The 22,454-nt window shown below is 45.0% G+C and overlaps 1 protein-coding gene across 11 annotated transcripts in view; it reads right to left on the bottom strand.

Moving 5' to 3' along the window:
• Nucleotides 1–22,454, bottom strand: part of TANC1 (tetratricopeptide repeat, ankyrin repeat and coiled-coil containing 1) — a 267,329-nt gene that overhangs the window by 16,522 nt on the left and 228,353 nt on the right. For all 11 annotated transcript variants that reach the window (XM_077153922.1, XM_077153923.1, XM_077153928.1 and 8 more), the window contains 4 exons: nucleotides 21,769–21,891; nucleotides 16,150–16,386; nucleotides 13,986–14,171; nucleotides 11,870–11,948 (listed from right to left, as the gene is read on the bottom strand). In XM_077153922.1, the coding sequence (XP_077010037.1) occupies nucleotides 11,870–11,948; nucleotides 13,986–14,171; nucleotides 16,150–16,386; nucleotides 21,769–21,891 (625 nt within the window). The remainder of the gene's footprint in view (nucleotides 1–11,869; nucleotides 11,949–13,985; nucleotides 14,172–16,149; nucleotides 16,387–21,768; nucleotides 21,892–22,454) is intronic.

Raw genomic sequence — 22,454 nt, 5'->3', positions numbered from 1 at the left:
CAGGCTGAATGAGAGGTTTGCAGGGGCTTAACTCAGGCTGGCTTAAAGTTGATCACATTCTGCACCAGATTCTTAATGAGGCTCTCATTTGCAAATGATGCTGATTGACAGAGTAGGGCTTATGTTCCTTTTTTCAATTCGGGTCGAGTTTTGGGGGTCCCATCACTCTGAGCTCCTGAGGAAGGGCGCATCTCAAGTTTCAGCAGCCACCAGGTTTCAGGATACCATATTTGGAAATAAGCTAGACTGAAGAACAGTCAACTACGCGCTTAAGCAAACAAAATCACTTCAAAACTATGCTCAGGAATTCCAACTATTCTACAGGAAAGGATGACCTCTGAGCTGACCATCAGACTCTGACAAGGGCCGACTCACTCTGCCCGGCCAGAACAAAGGGATGGGGACATGGACAGGAGAAGAGCCCTGTTGAACAATGCCTTGTTTTCTAACCAACAAAACACAGAAATGGAGAGTAAAGATTGGGTAGGAAATGGAAGCTCTAAAGCCATCAATGTGAACACATGGTACATTTTACGACTCAATTGGACACAATTTCATTTAGTTACAAAACAAGATGGTAGATGCTTTTGTTATTAAATTCCCATGAAAGCATGGATAGTTTATTGACGACCCAGAATCATTTCACCTGAGCAATAGTGTCCTAAGATCATGAGTGAATTCGTAGTGTTTATTTTAAGGAAAACTGGATTGACAGTCAATAATCTCAACTTACTAAAAACATTGATAAGATAAAATTTTACACTATAAAATGGATTATCTGCAGAAATGTTTGCTATATTAAAATCCTCTGCGAGAAGATTTCATTTACAGATTTTCATTTAGAGAAACTCAACTGTCAACTTGCCAGGAACACAGTTGTTCCACAAACTGGGCTGCTTGTAAAAAACTCACGGCAGCTCTCTCAGACACATGGGTGGTGCTGTGCAAGCCTGGCTGTGTGTGAGATACCACAGCTTACTGATTCTAACACAGAACTTTACTGCCATCCTTGCATGCTTCGGCACCCAAACTGGAGACTTTGAGAGAATGGCATCTGGTTAGGGCACACAGGGTGACCACACGCAGCTCCCCCTTCCATACACCTGCCTTCTCACACGGGACCCGCTGAAGACCCGGATTCCCATCTAGACTAGAATTGGGCACATCAGCAAAAGAGTTTGCACCTACAGAAAGGCACTTCCTGTGGGCCGAGAGTGTGATGCGGGCAGAGTGGTTCAATTTTGTTTGTATTTGTATTTATTTGTACAATTTATTTTCTATTTTATTGGACTTCCCCAACTTTTATAAAAATGAGTGAAAATGGAAAAACGAAGTGCCAATATTTATAAGCAACCTGTTTTTCTCAATGTTATCTAATTGCAACAAATATGGAAACAAAAATGATATGACAAGGCAGTAAACTGGAGGCTTGCTGGACTAAGCCCACTTAGCTGTACAGAAGAACAAGGGTAAAGAGGAAATGAAATGTTGGAAATCAAAAAGGTAGAATAGAATTAAGAATTAGAGACTGAACATTTTTTTAAAACTCTCTGGGAATGGCAGCTAGCTCACAACTCTTCACTTTGTAACAACTGCTCTTCTAGGAAATTATGTGCAGAAGCCGGGGCTGGCCTGTGTTGCGTTGCCATTTGGGGCTGGACGAGGCTGTCACACTGAGGGGCTTAGGACCCACCATCCTCCTCCTGCGACAAAGTAGTACTCCCACCAAAAAAGGCAAGGCAACTCCCCCCACACACCTTCTTGGAATAGGGATAATAAAAGCCAACTCTCACAGTTTTGTTTTGTTAGGCATTTCCTTCCATCACTGAGGGAAGGGAGAGTTTCCTTTAGACACAAAGTACTTAGAAACAGCTATAAATTCATCTCCACAAAGACTGCAGTTATTTGTTCTATCCTTGACAATTTAAAGGATAAAATGAAACATAACAAGGACTGCCCTTACTGAAAAATGTAATAACCTTGGGAGACAAATCCCCACGGGCCCTGAGCAAGGGAGCAAGCCTGCCAGGTCTGGGCCAAGGGCTCAGAGGGAGGGGCCGCCACTCAGAGGCCCTATGAATGGGAAGCCAGGACTGCCAGAGACTTTCTCAATTCAACAAGGTTTTGTCTCTAACATCCCAATGACCCTTCCTTATTGTTCTCCATTTGGCAAAACTCTCCCAGGAGGGTCTGGCTGGGGTCAAGCAGAGGGAATCTGTGTTAAAAGGTAACAGGCAGCAACCACGCAGCACATCCACGCCCCATCGCTCCATTTCCCAGTGAGCAACCCATGAGAGGACCAAACAGGAAAGAAAACAAAGGTCAGGAACTAGAACACTCCCCACATGCTACCAATTCTACTGTAAAAATACACTGTCAGCCTCTGCGTATGGCCTGAGGACTAAACATAAACTCAAATCGCCGAGGCAGTCTTTAGGAAATAAAATGTGCAGTTACCTCTAAACAGACTTACATGTGTGACCAAAATTCTTTTCCTTTCTGCCCTTCACCTAGACTTCCCTTTCACTAAATAATGGCAAAGTGACTATAAGATTCTGTCACTGTACGTGTTCATTTAAATACTCTATCAAGACCAAAGGGTTCCAATAATAAACTGATAAACAACCAAGTTATCATCAGCCTGATGGCATCAAATATCTACTAAGTACTTCACTGCTGGCAGCTGTGCTGTGTAAAACACTGAGTGAATTCTCACTCTATCTTAACAAAAATCCTTTGAATTAGGTATGATTTTTTGTGTCCACTTGAATACAATGAAGAAATTGAGTCACAAAGAGGTTAAATCACTTGCCCCAAATCACAAGGCAAATGGCACCAGAGTCAGGAACTGAACCCTAGCAGCGGAAGGAACCTAGAGTTACGCTCCCGGTCAAAACAGGATGGTCCTGACGTATCTTAATAACAGATCCCGGAGGGGTGCAAGGGTAGTGCAGTAGTGGGATTCTCATCTGCCACGTGGGAGACGGGGCTCCATTCCCAGCCCATGCACTTCCCAAACAAACAGAAGAAACCAAAAGAAGCAAACAACAACAATAAAAATCCAACAAATGGTGCTGCAATAATGGGATACTCACATGGAAAAAGAATGATGTGATCCCGCCATACAGCATACCCCCCAAAAAAGATACTGGCACTAAAGTGATTCCTACATGGAGCTTTACCAAGTATGAGGCACTGCCCTAAGCAACTCATATCCATAAACTCTTAACACACAAGCACCCTTTTATGAGGTAAGAACCACTATTATTTCCATTTCACAGAGAAGGAGCTCAGAGAAGTTAAACCGTTTGCCTAAGGACACAGCTCATCACTGGCAGGGCTGGGATAGGAAATCAGAGTCTGATTCTCAGCTCCTACACTGTCACCTCCAAAAAGCCTTCTTCTTTTTTTTTTTTTTTTTTTTTTAATTTTAACATGGGCAGGCACCGGGAATCGAACCCGGGTCCTCTGGCATGGCAGGCAAGCGTTCTTGCCACTGAGCCACCGTGGCCCACCCCACAAAGTCTTCTTTAAAACTATGCAACCAACATCTTTCTATAAGTGTTTCAGAAATAAAGTACCAGAAATACTTCTCTTTCCCTGAAGAGCAAGGCTTTCTCCCAGGGACAGTAAGAATGCTGTAAAATGACTGTGTTGCCCTCTCAGCTCCGGTCACACAGCATCTTGAGGTCAAAACAGTAGCTCAAGTTGGCAAACATTCAGGACCCTGGGGCGGGGGGGGGAGACTGTGAGCTATCCGTGGGTCCTATTCTTTTGTATATTATTTTAAATAAAGCCTCTTCAAACCCTTGAAGGAATAATGTGTGCTATAAATAACAAACTTAATTTAAAAACAATTTCCTAAAACATGGACAAGTCATACTTCATATAGATGTCGTTCTTTTAAAAATCCAACAGGAGATCACAGCTTTAAACAGCTGTCGCTTCTAAAATGTACGGAGAATGTTCACATTCTTGATAGACTCTCTTCCACATCAGATTATTTAAAGCATGTATGGGATATTCCATTCTTCCCTCTTTCCTTTAAGTCTGAGCATGTGGTGAGAGGGACATGGTTATGGTCAGGACACCAGACAAGGCATAAAAAGTAGGTATTTTCACAGGACCTCTTCACACAATTTCACATCTGGTCTCAGAAAATGAAATAATCAAAATGCCATTTCAGTAAGAGGTTGAACAGATCAATCATTTTTTTTTTCTCATGAAGCTATGAATAAACAACCTGCAATCCTTGCAGGTCTGAATGAAAATATAAGCAGTGGTGTTCGCTGGTAAGGATGAGATAAGCTACCAAGATGGGTTTTCTTAGTAAGAAGGAACTGCTCACTAGAAAGACAACATGATAAGGTGGGGAGAGGAACTGGAGTAAGTAGTCAGGCTACCAGTTTGTCTGAGTCTGATGTATACTCTGTGGGTTCCCGACATGCTTCTGTCCTCATCCTCAACCCTGCCCCGTAAGGCAGCGACACTCACGCCTGCAGATCTGTCCATTCAGAAGCAAGGAGAGCTCCAGAATGCAGCCCCAGGGGTCAGTGAGAGCAGAAGGGAACAGGATACTGCAAACCGAGTTCATCTCAGCTCTCTGTCCCCTCTCCTCTGCCCCCACTGTTTGGGTGAATCCCGAGCCCACTCACCCTCTGCCAGGGCTCTGGGTTCCCTCACTCTCTCTCCCTGTTCTTTTTGCCAAAGACAGTCAAGAACTTCTGTAGGACTGATAGAAATCTGGATTTTCATCCCCACTAATCCTGCTGCATCTTCTTTAAACAAGCACAGGCAGAGGAAGGAATGCATTGGCAAGTAACTCGCAGTAGCAGCAAGATACTTGGAAACTCTAAAAATCAAATATCCTAGACATACATTAGGAAGTTAGTTAGATTTCTCTACAGGATGCACTTAGAAAATTCTACCATTGTTCAACTTAACACACATTCTCCACACGCCCCAACAAGCAGTGACCAAACCCCTTTCCTTCTAAGCTGTCACCTGAAATTCTGCCCTGAGATGTTCATTCAGGTGAATGCTCAACTCAATTCACTTTAGATTCTTACCCAATAACAGCCCCTCCTATCTCAAAAACAAAAATCAAAAGCCCGTGTTAAATTCTAATGAACAAAGGGTCATTTTTTGCCAATGATAGCCACCTGTTTCCTGGAGCACGTGCAGTGTTTCGGGCAGCCTTGGCTGTTGGAAGCCCAGGCGTCCGTGGCCTGGTCTACCTGTGACCAAGAGATGAAGAAGCACCTCACCTCCAGGGGGTGAGGAAAAGCCACAAAGCAGGGAATTAAACCACGGACGCAGACAGAAGGAGCTCACGGAAACATGTGCAACATCAAACATGAAATATAATTAATAGTCCAACTTCACGACTTGTTTCAGAAACAGAGTGGGGACACCCTTCTCCAAGACTGGCCTGGAGACATCCCAGATGACGGAGCTCTGCCCATAACTCGAGCTCCAGAGTGACCCAGCTTCTACACAGAATTCTATACAAAACTCAAAAAAGGGAACTGTGATTAGCATACATACCACTGCCGAGTTCAAAGGCTTCAAGACACTATGAAGAGGAAGGTTTGCTAATGCAACTAAATAACTCAACTGACAGGGGAGAGATGACAGCCCTTCTTAGGAACAGAGGCAAATAAAAAAGTGTGTTTAAAGTAGGCAGGACATGGTCCTATCTACATGTCAAGCCCAGAGCTCCAGGCCTGCCAGCAGACCATCCCTCGTGCAGTAAGCAGGACCTCGGGGGGGTTGGGGGGGTGGGTGGCAGGACACTGACCTGTGGAAAGACCGTGGCAGCACGAGGCCACGGCCCATTCTGGGGTGGGTAGTCTGGCCTGGTGGCGCTGAAAGGGAGATGTAATGGATGCCAAGATGAGGCTGGCACAGGCCATTGTGTCCCTTCAGTCATGCTCATACCACATTTGGTGGCTACAATCTGTGTGTCCTAATGACACAACCCAGCACCCAACCACACCCTTAGCCCAAGTGCCAATGATGACTCAGAAAAGAGTTTCTAAGCCACCCCGGTAACCAGAACCGGGTGCCACAATACAAAAAAATTCAGACACTGGGTTATATGAATGGCTGGGCTCCTGCTCTGTGCCAAACAAGAAATATTTCCCCCAAATCATTCTGCAAAGTGAATGTCACCTGTCCTAAAGTTGGTTTTCTTTAACCTCACATGCCCAATTGGCCAACACCTATGGGATAAGCCTTGGACTAGGTCTGCCTTGTCTAATCCAGCAGCTGAACTCAGTTGTGGATATTTAAATTTAAATTAAGATACAATAAGATGATAAATTCAGGTCTTCAGGTTACTAGCCACATTTTAAGTGCTCAATAGCCACAAGAGACTACTGGCAACTACACTGGACAGCATGGATGGAGAATATTTCCAGCACTGAAGAAAGCCGTTGAATAGCGCTAGGCTAGACATCTGCCATACACATGGGTGAGCAGGGGAGACACAGCGATTTCTGCACTCTTAGAGCCTACAATGTGGGAAAAACAGACTCTTATCCAACAGGCAGCAACAACAAAATATGTAAGTGCCAAGTATTACAAAGTGATTCGAAGGAATTAAGGGTGGGGAAGGCTATGCTTGCACGGCAGGCATACATGCACTAACATGGCAGAAGCTCCACAGAAGGGCCTCCAACACCCTCTGTGCTGGTTTGAAAGGAAGTATGCCCCCTAAGAAAAGTCATGTTTTAATATAAATCCCATTTCTTAAAGGTAGAATAGTCTCTATTCAATGCTGTATATTTGGGACTGTGATGGGATCATCTCCCTGGTTGATGAGATTTAGTTAAGAACAGTTGTTAAACTGAATTAGGGGATGATATGTCTCCACCCATCTGAGTGGGTCTTGATTAGTTTCTGAAGTCCTATAAAAGAGGAAACATTTTGGAGAATGAGAGACTCAGAGAGAGCAGAGAATGCTGCAGCACCACGAAGCAGAGAGTCCACCAGCCAGCGACCTTTGGAGATGAAGAAGGAAAACGCCTCCCGGGGAGCTTCATGAAACAGGAAGCCAGGAGACAAAGCTAGCAGATGATACCGTATTCGCCATGTGCCTGTCCAGCCGAGAGAGGAGCCCTGACTGCGTTCGCCATGTGCCTTTCCAGATGAGAGAGAAACCCTGAACTTCATCGGCCTTCTTGAACCAAGGTATCTTTCCCTGGATGCCTTTGATTGGACATTTCTATAGACTTGTTTTAATTGGGACATTTTCTCAGCCTTAGATCTGTAAACTAGCAACTCATTAAATTCCCCTTGTTAAAAGCCATTCCGTTTCTGGTATATTGCATTCCAGCAGCTAGCAAACTAGAACACCCTCTAAATAGTGAGAATTAAGATCAGCAACACAGACAGTGGGCTCACAGTCTTGAGAATCAACTGGAATGTGGAAACGCAGATCTTCTAACAATTCACGACAGCATGACATCACCAGTTAAGCATCTCCCATCATTTCCATTTGGCTAATTTAGATGAAACATGGACACAGATACAGTAATTTAGTTTAGTTGGGCCTCTGTGGGAGTCAGCACTTACTTGTCATGGCTGTGGAATGCCTGGAACAGATAACACATGTATCTGATGGTTCCCATGTCTTGGGGGCTACGTAGAAACTACTGGGCAGGGTACCTGACCAAAACAGGGAATGACCCCAGAGTAGAGGGCTTCTCCAGGGTGGGGCTGACGGATGCAGGCGCAGCTGCAAGCCCTCTCTTCATTCCCCATGATCCTTCCTCTGATGGGTCATGCCCTTATTCCCCAACTGAGCCTTCAACAGGAAGAAGAAGATGGGCTAAAGGGAACCTGGAACTATGGAAGGGACTTTTGAAGGGCTTGGCTTGAACATCAAACAGACCTGAAAAGCAAAGGCCCCAGGTACCGGTGAAAAGGGAAATTTATAGAAATTAAGTCCTTTGCTCTCCAAAACAGGTAGGAACATGCTGATTACAACTCCAGGTCAACAGTCAACAGATGTAACGTCCATTCCCACCCACTGGCTGGAAGGATGAGAGATCTCAGCTGCCCTCTCCTGTTTACAGCTGCCACCTGAGATGTACCTCTCCCTGATAACATACTGCTTCCAACCAGCAGCAGGCACAAAAACCACACTCTGCAGTGTGTATAAAGTAGATGAATACAGACTGAGGGCCTTTCTCAGCAGGAAACCAGAAACGAACTTTGTGTAAGGATTTGGTGCAACTGCCAGTATGTGGCTGTGAGTGAGGAGACATGAATAGGTAGCTCTGCTCCAAGCAGGGGGGTCTCCGCACAGAAAACAGGGGGCCCTTCAAAGATGGCAGGTGAGCCCAAAAACAGACCAAGGAGATCCTGACTTGAAATCCTACCAGTTGGCATTTTAAAACTAAGCTCTTTATAGCTGAATCTATACTGCACAGACAGCTATAAATTTACCAGGGTGCCATGAGAGATAATGAAGCTTCATACAAAGCTTCTAGATCTTTAGTTATCTTCCCACATTCTAGACAGGAATCAAGTCTTGGGATCCCACCCACAGGCTGTGCCTGAAGATGATGGGCACACCCCAGGCAAGAATGTTTTGGACACAAATTGTCGTTGACCACTCCCCAAGAATGAGGACCAAATAAAACCAGGAAGAAAAACAATCACGTTTACTTCCAAGGGTTCCTGGCAATGAAAAACAATGCAGTCCACATAGCCTGGGGAACCTGGCGGGTTTGCTGCTTGAAGATGAGGCTTGATAATAACCAGGCCTGTGAGCAGGTTCATTGGCTCATGCCACCATTACCTGGTACTTCAGCTCTTGGCAGGCTGAAGTGGGCTGCTCCAGAAGGCTGCCCATTTGCATGGTTTGCTGTCATTCCCACATCAGGGACAGGTTAACAGGCCACAACCTCAGTGGGCCCCATGTGGCCAAATCCCAAGCATAAACCTCACACTGTAGCTCACCTTTGTGGAAAGCTCCCCATGGTTTCTCATCTAATTAGACTTTTCCCCAAGAGTTTCAAGTCTTCTTTGACCAACACAGGCCTGGAAAGTAGGAAGGCTTGGGGTAGTAGGCAATGATGGACATTTGCGAGGGGAAATGGGGTAGAGGTGCCAAATTGAGAAAGGCACAGAGAAGGCCAAATGAGGTTTGTTTTTTTTTTAAAAAAAAAAAAAAACATTTTTGCTGAGAAATATCTACACATGTACAGTCCAACCATATTATATAATCAATGGCTCACAATATCATTACATTGCTGTGTATTCATCACCATGATCATTTTTAGAACGTTTGCATCACTCCAGAAAAAGAAATAAAAAGAAAATATAAAAGAACTCATACATCCACGCCCCTTACCCTTTCCTCTCACTGACCCACAGTATTTTACAGATTAGATTTTTTTGACCTGCAGTTCAGAGAGCCCAGCTTCTATGCCTGAGAAACAATGCTTATTCTTCTTGGTTGAAAAAAAAAAAAGTTTCTCAAAGAGACTGGTGGCTAACAAAATTCACCAGACTGCCTGCTGAGGAAGGGTTGCAAAAGTGGGCTGAAGGCTATGCATGAAGCTTTGAAAGGGACGGGCTGAAGTCTTACGAATCGCCTTAGATGACCTGGGATGCGTGTTAAGTATAAAGAATCCTGGGCTTAACCCCTAGACCTAGGAAATCAAAATTTCTACACAGAAGTGCTCTAGGAGATTCTTATCATCGGGTATATTTGAGAAAGACTGTTTTATCTCACTTAGTCTTCATCTAAATCCTAGGAGGCAGGCACTAATTAACTCATTTTACTGGGAGACAAACTGAATTTGGGTGACTTGTCCCAAGTGCTATACTAGGCAAGGAAAGAGGAGGGATTTAATTTTTGGCGCTCAGCAAAGCCATGTTCTAATCTATTCAAGTACAACACCATCCACAGCACAATATGAAATTTGATAAACACTTTTACCAAATTACAGAGGAGCCTGTACTATTCAAAAGGATGGGGGAAAGACTCCATACAAAATCAATAGCATGGATCTTGTTGGTCTGTACAGGTTAGGGTGATGCCCCAATACATCCCAGAGTAACTTGGGCAGAGAATAAAAAAGTATCTGCAAAGACCCCTTGCAGGACTGAGGAGAAAATATTAAACTTTCCCATCTGGGGAATTTCTGATATTCTTGCAAGCAGTGTGAACAATCAATTCAACAGGCTGAGCCCTTGATCTTGGGGTTCACCTCTATGAAACTTATTCCTGCAAAGGAAAAGCTAAGCCTATTTATGATTATGCCCAAGAGTCGCCTCAGAGAACCTTTTTTGTGCCTCAGATGTGGCATCTCTAAGTCAACTCAGCAGGTAAACTCACTGCCCTACCCCCACCCTCCACGTGGGACATGACTCCCAGGGGTGTAAATCTCCCTGGTGATGTGAGACAGAAATCCTGGGATGAGCTGGAACCCAGCATCACGGGATTGAGAAAGCCTTCTTGACCAAAAGGGGGAAGAGAGAAATGAGACAAAATTAAGTTTCAGTGGCTTAAAGATTTTGAACAGAGTTGAGAGTTTATTCTGGAGGCTATTCTTATGCATTACACAGATATCCCTTTTTAGTTTATGGTGTATTGGGAGTGGCTGGAGGACGTATCTGAAACTGTTGAGTTGTGTTCTGGGGGCCCTGATTCTTGAGGATGATTGTATAACAGTATGACTTTTGCAACACAACTGCCTGTCTGATGCATAACTATGTGAGGATGCTGTGAGCCACTGATTGTGAACTGCGGATGGACTGTATGGTGCATGAAGATTTCTCAGTAAAAATATTAAAAAAAAAAATTAATGGCTATATTTAAATCTATGCACTTTTAGCCCCAAGCACAGCCCAGCCCTATTTGGGATCCTGCCCTTTCTGTAACAGAACCATGTCAAGCTACTCCTGCACTCCCAGGAAGTGATGAAAGTTATAGAAATGGAAATGGCCCCAGGGGCTGTGAGGCTCGGAAGGATGGGCCTGCACTCCTTGCCTGGAAAATCTGATGCTTTTCTTAAGGGAAGTGTTAATTAACTAATCAACTGTACACAGCACCATGGCTTGTTAGCAAATAATTTAGAAGCATTTGGAAATAAATCTGTGCAAGAGAAATGGAAATCATATGTGCTATATACACACACAGAGAACACAGTCTGGAAATGCATATTAAACACTTTTGGCTACATCCATTTTAAAACGAAGTTCAACTAATAATTCAATTTAAATTCTTATATTTCTCATATTGATCAAATGCAATTTTTCAAAGCATTATCTATAATGATCTGACAAGTATCCAACTCAAATCTTCATTAAAATGAACTGACCTCAGGCTTCCACCCCACACTGCATTTCAACATGTACAAATGCACACTCTGTGTTAGTGACCATGGACTTCGTAGCTTGTACTCAGTATTTTCATGAGGTCTGAGTCCAGCTAAGTTCCCTGTAACAATGCCCCAGGCTGGGCAGGCCACAGCCTTCCTTGTCAACCACCTTTTTATTCATCAGAAAACAGGGCTGGCAGTTCCTGCTCTGCTAACTTTGCATAGTTCATGGGAAGGTCAGGTTGGTTGGATCTGTGAAAACTTGGCCAACCAGAGAGCAGCACCTTATTTAGGCATCAGAGGCATGGCAAATGCTCGTCTAATTCAATGGTGATTCAAATGTTATATGTTTCTGGCAAAGCTTTACCACTCATTTGGGAAGTTTCAAAACACTACACTTTAAATGCCTTTTGGTAAAATAAAAATAGGACTACATGCATCATAAGTCATTCCTAAGACAATTAGGCCCAAACAGGGGTGAAACCATCAAGGAAACTGCCCCAGATCACAAGCGGTGCAGCCATAATTACCTGTCTCTCCCCACAGTGTGTCAGTGCCATTGACTTCTATTTCATGTTCCTTTTCCATTCCCAGCAAGCACTGGACCACCTGTCAGAAGTGGCAAGGTAATTCAATCAGTTCTCATAGCAATATGTGCTCATCATATCCCATGTATCAAAGGAGAGAGTGTGTTTTTAACCATTATTCCTTTGTGCCGCATGGGGAAAGAAAATATAACGAAACCGCTTTCAAGCGTAATTTATGTGCTAATCATCCTTCCACTTTAAGAATTTTTTTAAAAAATCATAATCCCAGTGAATTTCTGTAACACTGTTCAGGATCACTGGGTACTCAGAATTCTAATGAATTCCAACCCGACCCAAATATGCCAGCCTAGCCAACAAAGGACATGGGAGATCAGATAAACTGTAGAAATCTGCAGAAATAGCCAAAAACGGTAAATCCACTTTTCACAAGGAAAAAAAAAAGATACATACCTATTCAATAAAATAAACTTATAAAGCATTATCAATTTTTTTTCCTTCAGACAGCACTGTTCTTACCAAAGAACAGGTTCAATCAGGTGAGGAGGCAGGACTGGTGCCTCTTGGGGAAACGGAAGCATCTGTGTCCTAAGCCAGAGTCCAGCTCGCACCCTGGGCAACAGCAAGGACAGAAAAGCAAGGTGGGGTCACCTCTGACTCATCCTTGAGCTCATGGTCCATAACCTTTATGGTAGGGTGAAATGACGGTCCCCAAGTAAGGCCACATCCTAATTCCTGAAACTGTGAACGTAACTTTGTGTGGCAAAAGGAAACTGTGGCTGTGATTGAGTTAAGAATCTCAAGATGAGATCCTGGATTATCCAACTGGGCCTCATCTAACCACAGCAGTCCTTATAAGGACGCAGGAGACACAGGCAAAGGAAGGAGGAGGTGGTGTGGCCGCAGCAGTGGGTAAAGGAACGGGTTCTGAAGAGGAAAGAAGGATCATGAACCAAGGAATTCAAATGGCTTCTAGAAGCTAGGAGAAGAAAGGAATACTGGCCTGCTGGGACCTTCGCTTTTTTACTTCTGACTTCCAGAACTGGAAAAGAATAAATTTGTGTTGTCTTAAGCCAACTGTGGTAATTGTTGCAGCAGCCATAGGAAACGAATATGCGCTTCAAGTCTATTGGTGAATGAAATCTTTTCTACGACCCAGTTACTGGCCACACAGAGGGTTTCCCTGCACAGCATCCCTCCCAGGCAGCTTAAAATGAAGGGGTAAATGTGCACTGAGACGAGGGTCACACTGACAAGTTGCATTCATTGTCCTCTTCACGGGCCTGCTCAGATTCAGCCAACAGTTTAAAAAGGAAAACCATCTACATTCTCTGTGTGTGTATGTGTCTGTGTTTTTAATGCTCTGAACACTGAAAACCAGCCCGTCAGCTGTGCCTGTGTTCTGTGCTTGCCATGCCAAAAGTCAAAAAGCGAGCTCTGTACCCAAATTTGCTTTAAGTCATTTTGGGGAAAGAATCTTATCAAATGTTGGCCCCTCTAATTGGTTGGAAATAAAGCAGAGCAAAAAACACATGGAAGACAGTGTTTAAAATGTTACATTCACAGCTAGGACACACAGGTCAAGAGATGACAATTAAATCTTCAAACTGAGGAACACTGACATTTACCAGAAATAAATTTTCTATTTAAATCCCGCATAAGCTTTCCTTCAGTCTGGGAACTGTGAATGACAAGAATTCTTACTTACATGCTATCAAAGCATTAAAGTTCTATTTTTAAAAATCCTTCAAATACTCAAGTACGATTTTAGACCTAGAATTCCATGTGATTATTTTTAAAAGGTCTTAAAGACAAAGGAATGAATCAGAAGGAAAAAATGTAAAACAGCAGGGTTAGAGGGTTAAAAGTGGAAAAAAGGGAGGAAGAGAAGCAGATAAGGCAGAGTAGAAAATGACCGCTCTCGGAAGGCTCCACTTATGTCAGCAGAAGACATTTACGTGTGGTCCAAGCCAACGGCTCTCTCGAAATCCTTGTTTTCTTTCATTCCTTCAGGGGTCACAGGTACACAACACTGGAAAAGGGGACTGGCCAAAGCAACCGCCCGCCTGAGCCCCACGCGGGACCCCGCACACGCACTCACCAGGCTGTGGCCCATGCTGGCGGCCGCCGTCAGCGCCTGCTGCAAGGCTTGGCTCTTCCTCAGCGTGCCTGGCCGGTGAGGACCAGCTGACCACTCGCAGGCCAGCAGGAAGCGGAGAACGTCGCCGTGGCCCCGCAGGGCACTGTGCACGAGCGCACACTGCCCTTTCTTATCCAAGTGGTCCACCTGGGGGGTGGCGGCAGCAGATCAGAGCTCAGCATCACCTTCCCTCCGAGAACACAGGCCACCGCAACTACCGGGCGCAAATCCCGTCCCACCGCAACTGTACACGGGCTTCCCCTACACTCCTGTCTCTCAGTAGAGCACCAATTCTTCATCTGAATCACTGAACTGTAATTAAAAGCACAGGTCTAGGCCTTGGGTTCCCTCTGTAGAACTAGTGGTCACAGGACACCCTCCTCAATCAGGCAAACTACGTGAGCTTCCAAGTGCTCTTGGTTATTTGGGTGGAACATTCAAATCTGCTGTGCCAAGCTATGATTTAGGGAAAGAGGGTAGTTCTTTGGTCACTGAAACAGGGAAGCCAGAGAAAGGAAGGGACCTAGAAAACCCAGCTCTGAATGAGGACAGGCAGGAGGGGAGCCTGAGTGGCATCTGGCTGGGGTGGGAGGCTGCAAGCCGGCAGGCCACCCGGGGGCCGGGACAGGGGAGCAGGTAAACGGCCACAAAGCCAGGGAAGGCTGTGATCAACAGAGGGCAAGTGTCTGTGTGCTGCATGCCCTAGAAGGTCCCCAAAGCAGCCAGGCCATCCATCGTGTCCTGCCTAAACCCAAGAAATGCTATGCTAGAAGAAGAGTGGAGGGCCGGCCTTGCCATACTTGGCTATTTTGGGGGTGTGGCTCTACGCGGAGGTTTTACAAGAACCACCTCTCTGATGGCTGCCTTCCTCTCAAAGGGCTGTCAGCGGTACATGGGAGGGGGCCCGTGTGCCTTAGAATAAAGCTTAGGGATGGTTTGGATCTGGAAACAGAGGCATAATGACGAGCAGTAACATACCCACTGGGAAGGCATAAAAGCAATATTTCAACTGTGGTGGGGGAGTATATGGGAACTCTGTAAGCCTACAACTACTCCAGTTTTTTTTTAATTAAAGAAACAACAGAGCAAAAAAAGAGAAAGAAACATTTCCCTTGTTTTATAAGCTAAAGTTCACTGCCCCTGAATGCTGTTTTTTAAAGGGGGAAAAAAAAAAGGCTTCCACAGTCCCACAGCTCCTATAGCCTAATGTAGTTCTGCTGAACTTTAAACATTATAATGAAATAAAAAGATGACAAATATTAGCAGTTTATTCCTATTGTTAGTCAAAATGCTCTTTTCTCCCCAGCAGAATGCTTATAGTAAACCTAAAAAAATCCGTATGATGGCAGGATTTTCATCTGACGCACTGTTGTTTTTTATAGTATCTTACTACCGTTTCCAAAAACACATACACAGAGTTTACTGTGAGCTAGCCATTGTTTTCATCTAATCCACTAACACTGTAGCTCTAGATTAAATTGTTGTAATATATGGTCACTTAATGTCAACATATTGAGTTATGTAACGCTGCCACCAGCCCCGTGGTAGACACTATACATCCTGCTTTACAGATGAGAAGCCTGCGGGACACAGGTTCGGGTGAGCGGAGAAGGGAGGGATCCAATCTAGGCAGTATGGCTCCTGGGTCATGGGCTCAGCACATGGCTTCTCAGACCCACCGGCCCATTTTAGTGTTTTTAAAGACATGAACTGAAATGGGCTAAGAAAAGGGGGGGGCGGGGGAAGCAACCAGGCACTGAAAACCCTTTTCACCAACTGTGGTGCTGTGTCAGGTTCTACAGTAAGTTCTGGTCAACACTGCAGACTTCCTAAAGGCTGGTCCTCCCTGTCCCCCCGCTGGCTGGGAGTCCCCCTGGGATTCTGCCTCCAGTGTGCGGTGAGAAGCCAGAATTGGCTTATGAGCATAACAGGGGCCCACCCCTCTCCCAAGACTGCCCACACCAAAGCAACTGCACGAATGACCAATACGTACAGCTTCACCCTTTCTGTTTATGCTGTGGTTTTGAAACAGTAGAGACAAAAGGAAGACTGGCGTGACCAGTACACACTCTAACAACACCAGGACAATCCCTGCCGCCCCCACCACAGGGAGGCAGCTGCTTACCCTCGCCCCCTTCTTGGCCAGCAGACACACCAGCTTCATGTGGCCGGCAGCTGCCGCGTAGCAGAGGGCAGTCATGCCATTCTCAGACACCCCATCCAGGCAGGCGCCAAATTCCAGGAGCACGGTGACGACTTCCTCGTGGCCAAGGTGAGACTGGACGCACAGGATTGGGGCATTATTTAACACTTCTGTCCTATAGTTGACGTTGGCACCTCCCAAAATCAGGAGCCGGCTCACCTGTTGAATGACGCCCCCAGTACGAGTATTTCAATTTCTCAGGTAGACATCAATCTCAACAACACTTCTGAGGTAGGGCAGGAAGCGTGATTTTTTTTTTAATTTAAAAAAATTAACTAACAAAACATTTAGAAATCATTCCATTCTACATATACAATCAGTAATTCTTAATATCATCACATAGTTGCATATTCATCATTTCTTAGTACATTTGCATCAATTTAGAAAAAGAAATAAAAAGACAACAGAAAAAGAAATAAAACGATAATAGAGAGAAAAGAAAAAAAAACTATACTTCACATGCAGCTTCATTCAATGTTTTAACATAATTACATTACAATTACGTAGTATTGTGCTGTCCATTTCTGAGTTTTTGTATCCAGTCCTGTTGCACAGTCTGTATCCCTTCAGCTCCAATTACCCAGTATCTTACCCTATTTCTATCTCCTAATGGTCTCTGTTACCAATGACATATTCCAAGTTTATTCACTAATGTCAGTTCATAATCAGTGAGACCATACAGTATTTGTCCTTTAGTTTTTGGCTAGTCTCACTCAGCATAATGTTCTCTAGGTCTATCCATGTTGTTACATACTTCATAAGTTTATTCTGTCTTAGAGCTGCATAATATTCCATCGTATGTATATACCACAGTTTGTTTAGCCACTCGTCTGTTAATGGACGGAAATGGCTCCAAGGTCAAATCCTTTACACCACTAGTGTCCCTTACACTTATGGAAGGACAGATTATCCACAAGTGACAAGGAGGCCGTAGCAAGGCTAGCTGCCAGCCGCCACCTCATCCTCACCCACTAGAGGGGACCATCACTCGGGTGGACCCAGGCCAACAACCAACCCAGCCTCTGTCTCCTACAGCCACACAGCAGTCGTGGATGGAAAGTAGGAAACACTGATGCAAATCAGAAAATGTGTTCCTGTACTAATACTGATACTTAGTCCCCTCAAGCCTGTCTTAGACATCTACATGGGTTTGCTCTTAAAAATACCACCAGGTTCTAATTTATTTCAAAAGTATTTTAAAGTCTGCTAAACAAAAGTAGATTCTCTCCCCATCTCCTACTTTATCAGTTTAGAAATAATAGGATTATGTTGGTGAAATACTTGGGGATTTTATTAAGGCTTAGGAAATTGGTTCTTAGCCAGGGGAGCATGCAAGAACTCTGGGAGCTTTTCCAAAATACACATAATGCCAAGGGGCACATCAGACTTTCTGGGCACAAGAAGACAGGCAGAATAGTCTATAAATTCTCTGGATGATTCTGACATTCACTCTCCCCTTCCCCTTCAACTCCATCCCCTCCTGAGCCTAAGAGAAAAAGCAGGATTAAGCAGTCTACATTCTAAAGCAGCCTTCTGACTAATTTGCTGTGTGATTTCCAGAAAATTACTCAATCTCCCTGGGCTTCAGGTGTCTCCTAAGAAAATGGCAATACCTAGCCCCATTCAAGTATTCTTCCGTAACTAAGTTACAAAGTGTACTGGCAGCACAGTCTTGCTTAATATAAGACTTTAGCTGGAATGCATATACTTAGCTACAGGCCTTTGTAAAAAATGTGTCATCAATTCACACTTCATCTGCTTCTCAGGAAAAACATCTCCTTTGTTGGTGCAAGGCTGGGATAATTCTACCCACTCACTGCCCCATCAGTTTGTGACCCTTCCCTAACCCATGGTTCTTAGCACTGCTGCTTCCTGAAATCATCTAGGGAGCTGTGAAATTTTCCAGGGCCTGTCCCCGCCCCTTCCTTGAAGACTGTGATTTACAGGGGGTGGGGCTTAGACCGCCTGAGCTCCCTGGGTGGTTCTAGTTGGCAGCCAGGGCTGTAAACATCAGGTGATAAATGCAGCTGTGGAGCAAGGCCCTACTCGGGTCCAGGTGTTCTTACAACTGTGTGATTTGGGGTACGCTCCTGAACTGCCCTAAGGCTTGGTTTGCTCATCTGAAAAGTGGAATTCAAACAATCCCAATTCACTGGGTTGTTGCAAAGATTAGAAATGAAAGTGCACAGATAAAGATCACTCAGCCCAGCCCCCAGCAGATACTAATAGCTATTTTTAAAACTGCCCTTTCATGGAGTCTTCAGAAGGGTCAAGAGCCCAGGCCCTTGAGCCCTGGAAGGCATGGAGCTCTACTGGGGGTGCCCAGCGGCCCCCAGATCCAGCCGCCTGGCCACGTCATGTGTGCACCCACCTGGTGCTGTTCATAAGCGCTCAGCAGCAAAGACCTCATGTTCATACTCAAGGCAGGCAGCTCTTTCCAACCACCACCAGTGGGCACAGAAGGCCTCAGGGGTTGCAGCAGAGATGAGAAGTGCTAATGAGGATACCTAACTCTTCCTGAACACCTAACAAGTGCTGAATCTTTTTCCACGAACTCAGCACACACCATCTCACTGAGTTTCTGAACACTCTCTGAGACGGGCTCGTTTGTTATCTCCATTTTCCAAGTGAAGACACTGAGGCTCACAGGGGAGCAAGGAAAAGAGTGGCTCTGGACCCAAAGCTAATCACTGCCACCGAGCAGTCCAGTGCCAGAAGCAACAGCTCTGGTCAAGCTTGCACTGTATTCAAAGAGTGGTTCATTCTATAAATTTATTTCCAACTATATGAAAATTTGCTGACCATCCTCACAGACGCCCTCCTCTGACAACACTTGAACATGAAGACTGAATGAATGCAAGAAGACAAGGATGGAGGGGGCAGGCAGAGTGACCCAGAGAAGCTGAAGGGGCCCTAGCCAGCATGGTGTGAGAGAGGACGGAGTCTGCCTCGGTTTTCCTAGGTATTTTGGAGGCTTACTTAAGCACCACTGTTCTAGAATGTGCATGGCCTAGTTGTGATTCAGAATATGACTGGGTCGCCAGCCACGGGGAGTGAGGCCAAAATCCAGTTCTAATGTTCATTCTCCTCCTTTCATTGCCTTCACCCTGAGAGACAACTCATGACCTGTATTCCCCCAAGTCCACAGCCTTGGGACGCCTGTGGCTGTCAACTGGCCCCGTGAGACGGGGTGAGAAAAACAATCGCTGGCTGGGTGCCTGGTGGCACTGGTGGCAAGGACCCCAGTGGGTCAGCCAGAGTCTTGGCCAGTATGACCCTGCCTGGTAAAGGGAGATTAAATTGTTAGAGCCCTCTGTCATGCCACTAAAATTAAAAGCCATATACCGAGTAATCATTTCTGAGTAAGTCAAGTCACTTTAATTTACTAAAGTGACAAACTACAATTACTGTTCAGAACCACATTCATTCCTGTATGACAACATTTTAATACTGTCTAAAAAAAGTTCCTTAATTGCATGCATAATTTTAAATTACTGTATTTTGTTCAAGATTCTGCAAAAGCCTGTTTTTTTCTTGAAAGATAAAAGAAACAAAAGAATAATGGAAAGCCCTAAGATTCTATAACCACGTTATCTAAGTTGGGGGATGGGAGAGATGTAGGTGACACTGGAGTTCTACCAAAGTAAAGACGAATAACTCTTAAAAGACTGAGTACGTTAAAGAAGAAACTTTGCAATCCCAGGAGGGTCAAACCCATTACTTTATTATGCTGTAATTTACTGTCTGAAAAACTCATATTCAACAGAGCATGACATTTTCCATTTACTTTCTCTATATTAAAAGAAAAGAATAACTTCTGTACCCATAATTCATGAAAGCAGTAAAAACAGACCTTGCCATTTTTATTCTCATTTCTTTCTCCCTTGTCATCATTATAAACTTTAATTAATTATGGAGACGCTAAGATACATTTTTAGCTGAAATGAAAGATGAAACAATATTATTATGGCAACCTCAACTTTAATTTCTATAAAATCTAAGTGAAAAAATTCTTAACAGGACTTCTTAATTGTGTGAAATCTAAACTTAGGAAACAGTTTTCTCTAGTCTCTATTAGAGTAACTTCATCTAGAAAATAAGACTTTCCTTTGATCAACAGCAGCAGCTTGGAGCTAGTTCTCCTTAGGTAAGAACTGGCATCCCTGTCCATCTACTGCATAAAAAAAATGCATGCACGGTTCATTTGTGACACTCAAACCTACAAGTCCGGAGAGTGAGAGGAAATACAAAAAGGAGCAAGCACTGATGAGGGCCAGCACGGGGTTCCCATGTGTAGTTAACAGCGTTGGTGCTCAGCCAAAGGGTCGAGTGTGCCTGACACACACAGCATTTTTGTCTTTGCAAAGACACAGCCTGAGCCACCCTGAGGGCAGTGGCCTTTCTCTTCTCTATACAAAGGCCCTGCACTGGGCAGCAGGACTCTGGGGGAGCTGCCCCCAGACTCCAGGCACTGCCAGACCCTTCCTGATGCCCAGCTCTGCCATCTGCTCCTCCAGTGCAGAGACGCAGCAGGGCACAGCCCTACCCAGAGCAGGGGAAGAGCTCTGTGGGACCCCAGCGCCCAGACAGACAGCGCAGGGGCAGCGCCAGGGGCGACAGCAGGGAGGAGAGGTTCGGAAGCTGCTCAGGGGTCCCCCACAATGCCATCTTGGGGGCACACGGCCCCTTTCCCACATGGGTTAGATGAACAAAAGCAAGGAGAAGTGAAAGACATGCCTGGAGTGCTGCACCAGGGCTGTGCCTGGTCCTTCACTGGATGCCACGTCGGGCCTCCCTCATGCTGAGAGGGGACAGTACGGTCATTTTCAGAGAAGTGATTTAAGGGGGAGGGGCTCAGAGCTTCTGCAGGCAGCCAAGCACAACGGGTCTGAGGCTGAGAGTCCTGGACTTTAGTAAGCCCAGTCACCAAAGACCTTCTTGGTGGCCCTATCCACACCTGACCCTTCTGTGCTTAAAATCTATCCACTACATTACACAGGGGAGGACAGCCTACCTGGAAAGTTCAGCAGAATACTGTGGCACGACAGTACTACCAAAGCCGAGGAGCTGTTACAGGCAGATGCTTTCCAGTCATAAACGTTAAGTATACACTAAAGGGTTTTGGTAATATTTCCCTCTGTATGTCCAGCCCACTCATCAACATTTAATTCTATTTGAACGATAAAGAGAGAGTTCAGATTACTAAGCCAGGACACTAAAAATCAATGTCCCCGGAAATCTTTCTGTGACCTTTGGTTTCCTTTGTGAATTGCTTCCTTATCACATTCACTCTGATACCATTACCATGTGCTCACAAAGCACCCCGACCACCCATATCTTCCTGCCTGAGCAAACGCTGAACTTCTAGAAAAGAACCTGCAATAATCAGAGCATTCAAGACTGTGTGATTTGTATTAGGGAAAAAGCATATGTTAGAAGCTCCGTTAGCTCTTTATATCTCTACCCAGGGCAGAATTATGGGAGGAAAGAGAGCCAGAGGCTGGGGTGGGGGTGCTGGCTCTCCATGTGGGGATTGCTGACCTTCACATTGGGGGTGTAGAGATTCCTCAGAGAGGCAAGGGCAGCAGACAGCCCCTCGGTGCTATAACCGATCCATAGGGCTTGGAGGTGGCTTGAAGAGATTCCTGTCTTCTTACTGAGTCCCTGGAAACAACAAGAGAGGAGTCTGAAAGTAGGTATGTAGAGACATGCACCGAAAGCAAGTGAGAGCTGTGGCTCACACAAAGAATGCCCGGACCTGGGAGCCGTTAGATTCCTACCTAAAATCAAGGGTCAAGCAAATGGCCTGCCATTCCTGCATGAAGTGGACCCTGGGAGAAAGAGATGGTAGAGAAAGTTTCTCTTTATATAAGTATTCCAGTAAGTTAAAGGAAGAATAAACGATAGAACTAGATCACCATTTTGATACCTCAAATGAGTAAATGATTCTAGGAGTGGCTGGTAATGGCTGATAACATCGTAAAGTGAGAGGCAAGCAGAAATTACATGCCTCCTGACAGAAGAAACTCTTAGCATTTATAATCTTGCCTCCCATTCACTGCCTGACCCCCCAAAATATCAAACCTGAACCCTATGAAGTCTCCACCTCCAGCTCCCAAGATACAGGAAATTGAGAGGAACGAGGAGCTGGAAGGCAGGTGGAGTAAGGCATCAGTCGACTGCAGCTGTGGCTGATTATGTCTGCGATCAACTAAGGCATGTTCCCC

This window comes from Tamandua tetradactyla, chromosome 3 (assembly GCF_023851605.1).
Source record: "Tamandua tetradactyla isolate mTamTet1 chromosome 3, mTamTet1.pri, whole genome shotgun sequence".
NCBI classification, from domain to species: domain Eukaryota; kingdom Metazoa; phylum Chordata; class Mammalia; order Pilosa; family Myrmecophagidae; genus Tamandua; species Tamandua tetradactyla.
Note: the sequence above shows the minus strand (reverse complement) of the source record. Positions and strands in the feature narration are given on the sequence as shown.